The 8,282-nt window shown below is 35.3% G+C and overlaps 1 protein-coding gene across 1 annotated transcript; it reads left to right on the plus strand.

The window, feature by feature from the left end:
• The first annotated feature begins 4,304 nt into the window (after positions 1–4,304).
• LOC111905064 (polyphenol oxidase I, chloroplastic) lies at positions 4,305–6,370 on the plus strand. The gene has a single exon (XM_023900747.3). It carries the CDS (start codon positions 4,352–4,354, stop codon positions 6,233–6,235), a length of 1,884 nt encoding a protein of 627 aa, XP_023756515.1. The 5' UTR covers positions 4,305–4,351; the 3' UTR covers positions 6,236–6,370.
• Positions 6,371–8,282: the final 1,912 nt, after the last annotated feature.

Consider the following 8,282-nt stretch of genomic DNA (forward strand, 5'->3'; position numbering starts at 1 on the left):
GAAGCGCAGCAAACAGAAAGAAAAATGGAGAAATGAGAGTTCCTCGTGCGTTTTTTTTTTTTTTTTTTTTTTTTTTTTTTTTTTTTTTTTTTTAATCTACGAGAGGCAATAGCGGCAACAGGTAGAGTTTTACCGGCGACTTTTAGCAATAGCGGCAACAAACTGGAGAGAATGATACCGCGTGTTTTTTCGTTAACTATTAGCGGCGACTTTTTTAACTCTTTAGCGGCGACAAATATGTCGCCGGTATTAGGTTAGATAGGATAAGACACCCCACCTGTTGGATTAGATATCTCATCGAACGGTTCAGATGTAACAGAAGTGGAAAGCGCGGATCCGGGTGCCAACCTTTACCAGCGACACTATTACCGCGCGACAAAGGGTTTTAGCGGCGACAATATCTAGAGTCGCCGCTAAAGCCCTTGTCGCCGGTAAAGGGTATATTTCTTTTAGTCGGGATCAACAAACATCAGGTTGGTTTTTATTTACTATTTTGGTTTTTAATTCTTCCGTAAACAGTACAGTCTGCTTCAATCTCTTTTGTTCTAATCGGATTTGATTGCAAATGATCAAACTTCACAAACAATGAAAATGATTTCTCGACAAAACCTGGTAATCCATAAAAATAAATTTGTTTTTATTATTAGTGATAAAATGACTTATAATTCTCAATATCATCTATCTGTTTGATTACATTATAATAATAATGACTTGATATTAGTTCTTAATACCTTATTTTTAACTTACTTTTAAACCATAAATCTAATTACTTATAATAGTAATACCATTTATTTCCCAAGAGCGGATTAACATCTTCAACAACCATTAATATATATAGAAAATCTTGTAGCTACTAAATACGATCTAATTGATTTCCACAATCGAACTCCCTCCTATATATGCCCAGATTGGCGAGTTGACGTCCCCAATTCATAGTTGAAGCAGGGTTACAAGTGATTTAGAAGCGGTGAAAAGTGTTATAACATATTTTTACGAATTCAAATCTAATGAATGGATAAAAAATATTTATGGGATTGATGCACTACACCCATCATCGACCCATATACATCCCCACCTCTTTACCGGTTTCTAATCTGTAGTATAAAATTAGAAGATAGAAAACCTTAGCTAGGTTCAGGAACTAAAACAGTTGTATGTGCTCGAAAAAACGTTTGGTGACAAAAATAAAGAAATCACCGGTTGTTTACTTGTATTTAGGTTTATCCGTTTTACATTCACTTTGAAGTCATTCATAGATTCATAGATTTAGATAAGGAGTGTCTGGTTGATACCTTAACGTTTTTTTCTTCGAAAAAAAATTCAAGAGAAACTGTAGATATGCTGACATGTTTGTCTTTTCATATAAACAACACTTTAATAATTACCATTCCTTCCTTTGTGGTTTCGTAGAATGTAGATGGAATTTGTCTATAAAAGGGAGCACTACAAGGAAAGGCCATTGCCGGCGATAAAAGTCGCCGGTAAAAGTCCCAAAAGTCGCCGGTACTGAGTCGCCGCTACTGCTTCGTCGTTATTGATTAGTTTGTCGCAGCTAATAATAAAAGTCGCCGCTATTAACTCTGTCGCCACTAATGAGTATTGTCGCTGCTAATAAGCTAGTCGCCGGTAATGACTTCTGTCGCCGGTAATAACTTCTGTCGCTGGTGAAATTGTCGCCTGTAATTTTTTTTATTTTTTTTTTAATTTTTGATTAAAAAAATTAAAAACCAATAGTGTCGCTGATAATTTTTAATTTTTGGTTGCCGGTGATAATGTTGCCGGTAAAAGTGTCGCCGGTAATAACAATATTCGATTAAATATCAAAACCAATAGTGTCGACGCTAATTATTTTGGGATTGAAAAAACGAATAAAATATCAAAAGTCAAAATATTCGAATAGCAAAACAACAATTTTTTTACAATCTACCGAGTAGCAAAACGTGAGAAATACATATGCAAATAAAACCCATCCTTACATACCATCATCGTCGTTCCCATCATTTCGTTGATTATTTTGGGATTGAAAAAACGAATAAAGCTCATCCCTACATGCCGGGTCGGAAAACATTGCACAAAGATTTTCCAACTACATAATTAATAATAATATATATAAACTTATAAGTTAGATCGTCAAACATAAACAAAAACTATCAAAATACATTGCAACAAACATACATACATTCATATACATACAATAACATCGTACTTATAACAAATACATATCATTTTTACCAAATACTCATATACCACATATACATCAAATACACATACATTGGCATATATACAACAAATTCACATATATTCAAATTAAAAGTGAAATTAGCAAATGAACTTACCTTTCTTCAAGAAATGGAGTTAGAAATTGGTCCCAAAAGCTTTAACCACACCTAGAGAAATTTGCTTGGAACAATGTGGGGAGAAATTTCCTTCTAATCCAAAACAACACCACCAAAAACAAATATATAAACAATTTATTACCATTCAATCACTAGGTGAAGCTAAAGATCGAAATTAACATACAAATTGAAAATGAAATTACGAAATCAACTTACCTTTGTTGAAGAAATGTAGTTAGAAATTGGTCCCAAAAGCTTTAACCACACCTAGATTCTTAATAGAACACAATGTGGGAAGAAATTTGCTTGGAACAAGCAAATAGAAGTGAAAATCGGAAGAAGCTCGAAATGGCGAAGGAAAGAAGCGCATCAAACAGAAAGCAAATGGAGAAATGAGGGTTCCTCGTGCGTTTTTTTTTTATCTGCGAGATGCAATAGCTACGACACCTTTAGCAGTGACAGGTAGAGCTTTACCGGCGACTTTTAGCAATAGCGGCGACAAACTGGAGGGAAGGATACCGCATGTTTTTTCGTTAACTATTAGCGGCGACTTTTTTAACTCTTTAGCGGCGATAAATATGTCATCGGTATTAGGTTAGATATGATAAGACATTCCCCGTTGGATTAGATATCTCATCGAACAGTTAAGATGTAACAGAGGGGGAAAGCGCGGATCCGGGTGCCAACCCTTTACCGGCGATAATATCTATAGTCGCCGCTAAAGCCCCTTGTCGCCGGTAATAGTGTTGCCGGTAAATGATATATTTCTTGTAGTCGGGATCAACAAACATCAGGTTGGTTTTTATTTACTATTTTGGTTTTTAATTCTTCCGTAAACAGTACAGTCTGCTTCAATCTCTTTTGTTCTAATCGGATTTGATTGCAAATGATCAAACTTCACAAACAATGAAAATGATTTCTCGACGAAACCCGGTAATCCATAAAAATAAACTTGTTTTTATTATTAGTGACAAAATGACTTATAATTCAGTTTGATTACATTATAATAATAACGACTTGATATTAGTTCTTAATACCTTATTTTTAAACTTACTTTTAAACCATAAATGTAATTACTTATAATAGTAATACCATTTATTTCCCAAGAGGGGATTAACATCTTCAACAACCATTAATATATATATATATATATATATATATATATATATATATATATATATATATATATATATATATATATATATATATATATATATATATATATATATATAAAATCTTGTAACTACTAAGAACGATCTAATTACCAAAGGGTCAATGGCCTAGCGGTATAGAGTGACCATCTCATATGAGAGGTCACGGGTTCAAGTCTCGGTGAAGACATAGGTGATTATTTAAGAGTATATTAGTTAGTTTGCCGTTTCAAAAAAAGAAAAAAGAACGATCTAATTGATTTCCACAATCGAACTCCCTCCTATATATGCCACAGATTGGCGAGTTGACGTCCCCAATTCATAGTTGAAGCAGGGTTACAAGTGATTTAGAAGCGATAAAAAGTGTTATAACATATTTTTACGGCTTCAAATCTAATGAATGGATAAAAAATATTTATGGGATTGTTGCACTACACCCATCATCGACCCATATACATCCCTACCTCTTTACCGGTTACTAATCTGTAGTATAAAATTAGAAGATTAAAAACCTTAGCTAGGTTCAGGAACTAAAACAGCTGTATGTGCTCGAAAAAACGTTTGGTGACAAAAATAAAGAAATCATCTGTTGTTTACTTGTATTTAGGTTTATCCCTTTTAAATTCATTTTGAAGTCATTCATAGATTCATAGATTTAGATAAGGAGTGTCTGGTTGATATCCTAACGTTTTTTTCTTCGAAAAAAATTTCAAGAGAAACTGTAGATATGCTGACATGTTTTGTCTTTTCATATAAACAACACGTTAATAATTGCCATTCTTTCCTTTGTGGTTTGGTAGAATGTACAAGGAATTTGTCTATAAAAGGGAAAGCCGAAAGGAGTATGAAGCACACCAAACCAACATGGCTTCTTTGAGCTTTACTTTAGCCACTCCCACCACCTCTTCCTCGCCGTTCTTTTCACAAACAACCACCAAACAACGACGGTTGATGAAGACACATGGGAAGCAAACCCATCGCTTCCAAGTCTCATGCAACGTCTCATCAAATAACCATGAAAAACCACTCCCCAAAAACCCTCAACCACAAAAACTTATACTACCACAAACATCACTCGACTTGCAGAACGTCGACAGAAGGAATTTGCTCCTGGGTCTCGGCGGAGTCTACAGCACCGCCACCTTGTCCGGTCTGCCACCGGCCTTTGCAGAAGCTATCAAGGCTCCGTTCAATCAGCCTGATCGACCATGCAAAGATGCCGTATCCGGCTTCGACATTAATAAAAAGCTACTTAGACCTATTGACTGTTGCCCTCTGTCCAAAAATGGCCCGGAGAGTCATTTCAAGTTCCCTGATAAATCAAGCAAAACTCGCATCAGATATCCACTACACAAACTTCCAGTCGGGTATCTCGATAAATATATGGATGCGATTCAGAAAATGAAGGATCTCCCAGATAGCGACCCACGCAGTTTCAATAACCAAGCTAAAGTTCATTGCGCTTACTGCAATGGCAGTTACACTCAAAACGGTCAAGAACTCCAGATTCACAACTCCTGGCTCTTCTTTCCCTTCCATCGGTGGTACCTTTATTTCTACGAGAGGATACTGGGAGATCTCATTGGTGATTCGACATTCGGGTTACCCTACTGGAACTGGGACAACCCCGAAGGAATGACAATTCCACACTTCTTCGTAGAGAAACAATGTAACAACTATAAGTTCGAAAACGGAGAAAACCCTCTATATGATAAGTATCGGGACGAAAGTCACCTTCGGTATGAATTGGTCGATCTTGACTACTCAGGGAGAAACCGCGACCTGTGTTACGATCAGAAAGAAATCAATCTGGCTACTATGAATAGGCAGATGATGCGCAACGCCTTTGATGCAACAAGCTTCTTCGGTGGCAAATATGTAGCCGGTGATGAACCGATTCCCCGAGGAGATAATGTAGTTGGATCCGTGGAGGCTGGTTGTCATACGGCTGTTCACAGATGGGTTGGGAACCCTGATCCAAAAGGGAATAAAGAGGACATGGGCAACTTCTACTCTGCGGGATATGATCCTTTGTTCTACGTCCACCATTCTAATGTGGACCGAATGTGGACTCTTTGGAAGCAAATGGGAGGCAAAGAACCGACAGATACTGACTGGGAAAACGCGTCATACGTGTTTTACGATGAGAAACAAAATCCCGTACGTGTCTACAACAAACAATCGGTGGATTTGAGCAACCTTAAATACGAATACCACAGCTCAGCCACTCCATGGACGGATAGACCACCAAGATCACGCTGCAACAGACCCGGTTACCCGAAGAGGAACAACACAAAGGACTTCCCAAATCAGAAGGACCCGCCAGAAGCTTTGACATTAACCGATAGTACTGTGAGGCTTCGAGTAAAGAGGCCTCCTGCTTCTAAAAACAGGAACGCTGAGCAAAAGAAAAGTGAAAAAGAGATCTTGTGCTTGATTGGAATCAGTTTCGATTGTACCGAAGCTGCAAAATTTGACGTGTTTGTGAATGATTGTGACGAAGAACAGATCACCCCGTGTGATAGTGAGAATGTGGGTTCTTTCGCGGCTGTTCCACATGCTAAAGGCATGGCAATGGGTTGCAAGTCTGGGATGAGGTTTTCGTTAACAGAGTTGTTGGAGGAAACAAAAGCTGAGGGGGATGAGTCTATTCGGGTGACAATTGTGCCGAGGACGACACCCGGCAAGAAAGTCAAAGTCACCATTGATGCTATCGAGATCCGGTTGATTCCGGTTCTTGAAAAATAATCAAACTGATCAAATGCGTTGATGATGGATTCCACAATCACGAAATGAATAAGTTGGAGTCTGTGTAGTTCGATAAACGTACGTTGTGATTTCTAATGCATGTTTTATTTGAATAGAAATTTGTTTTAAACAAAAGTCTCTTCATTTCCTCTGAATTTTTATCAGATAATTATGTTTGAAAAAATTACCTTCCTTACATCTTCAAGATGAATTCATAAATTTTTTATTCCATTAAAAAAAAAATTCAATTAATTAAGTTCTTTGAACGACATTCATGCCAAACTTATGTCTATGTCCATATGTTCTTAACAACTAAACGATTGGTGATAGGTATACCCATAAATGGTGAAAATTGAATGGATGTTATTCTAAAATTTAGACCAATTTTTTTTTGGACTATTTTGCCTATGATGCTTCCGTGATGATGTCTACCCGTGGTCCTAAGTGAAGCTGCATGGACCATAAAAGTAGGACGCTATGTTGATGAGAGATTCAAACTTCATTGTTTTGTTCAAGCTTGTTTCCTCGACCAATTCCACACGTGAAGATTGTCTTGGTGTAACCCTTGATTATGTATTTTGTATTATTTATCCAGCTTCCTGTTGACTTTTAGTTAAAAAATCTATGTTCAAAAGGAAAAAAAAATGTTTAGCAACGATTTTTATAATGTTGTCATCAAATTAAACCATTCTAACATTATTATTATAGTGTGGTTAGCCTGTAATTTGCGATTGATAGTGTGGTTAGCCTGTAATAGACGATTCTCTTGATTTGCTATTGGATTTTGGTTATATAGGCCTTGGTAAATGTAATGTATGTATTTATATTAGATGTAGGTTTACAGGACCGGCCCAAAGATAGGTCGCCTGGCTCGAAATCTGATAGGCCCATAAGGTTTTCCTCCAACACAGCTACACCTAAGATTTGCAATTAGGTCCATAAAATTTAAACTAGTAAATGTGGGTTTCAAGTTTTGAAATAACAAGTATTAAATGAGTAATTATGTGTTGATTACATAGTAATTAAATGAGTAATTATGTGGGTTTAAAGTCCCCCAAAAACCGGTTTTCTTAGGACCTGATTACAAGATACCTTACATACCTTACATAGCTTTACTAGGTTGTTATAATGGGAAGTAATTCGTATACAAAAGTTTTTTGTCATACACAACAATTCATGCATTATATTGTTGTACAATACAACATTTAAAAACACCAATTGTTGTGTATGGAAAAAAATTATTGCGTACGGATCAACTCCCGGTTATAATATGTGGGCACAATGGATAAATAATTTAAAAATAATTTTACTTAAATTAGAACTTAATTATGGAGAACTGAAAATAAAAACTATAATAAATAATAAGTATATATGTTTTGTCATAATATCATAATGACATAATTATTGATAATGACATAATTATTGGTTGAAATTAGGAAATGACATTGGTTTAAATATCGAATTGGCATTTTGTTGGGCTGACAAAATAATATCATGGAAAAACCAACCAAGAAAGTTTGTAGCCAATATATTTGATAACGAACATGTTTGGTCGTATTAATTAGTCGATAGTTGTCACCACGTTAAAACAGAAAATTAAAACGTTACTTTAGTTTTACTTCAATAGAATTCTTTTGTAAATTAAAATTTCTACGTAACTAATTTTTAACTAAATGTCAAAATTACCCGATGTTTTTGTTTAAGTCTAAATCTTACAAAAAAAAAAAATTAAAAGAAGTTGGTATCTACCATTACCAATTTGTATCAACCAAACTTGTTGGTAGCCAAACATATTGATACCAAATGTATTTGGTATGATACTAGTAACAAAATTTTTATTCCAACTATAGTTGGTATGGTACTCGGTTTAGGGGAAAAAAATCAGTACCATACCAATTCTACCCTTAGCATTTTGTATATGTAGATATGTTAAAAAAAATTATAATTTTGTGGAATGCAATACAAATATAAATAAAACAGAAACTGAAATCTATATAAATAATAAAATTGTACAAAGGTTTTATAAATTTCAAAAAAAAAAATTATA

Source organism: Lactuca sativa, chromosome 9 (genome assembly GCF_002870075.4).
Source record: "Lactuca sativa cultivar Salinas chromosome 9, Lsat_Salinas_v11, whole genome shotgun sequence".
NCBI classification, from domain to species: Eukaryota; Viridiplantae; Streptophyta; class Magnoliopsida; order Asterales; family Asteraceae; genus Lactuca; species Lactuca sativa.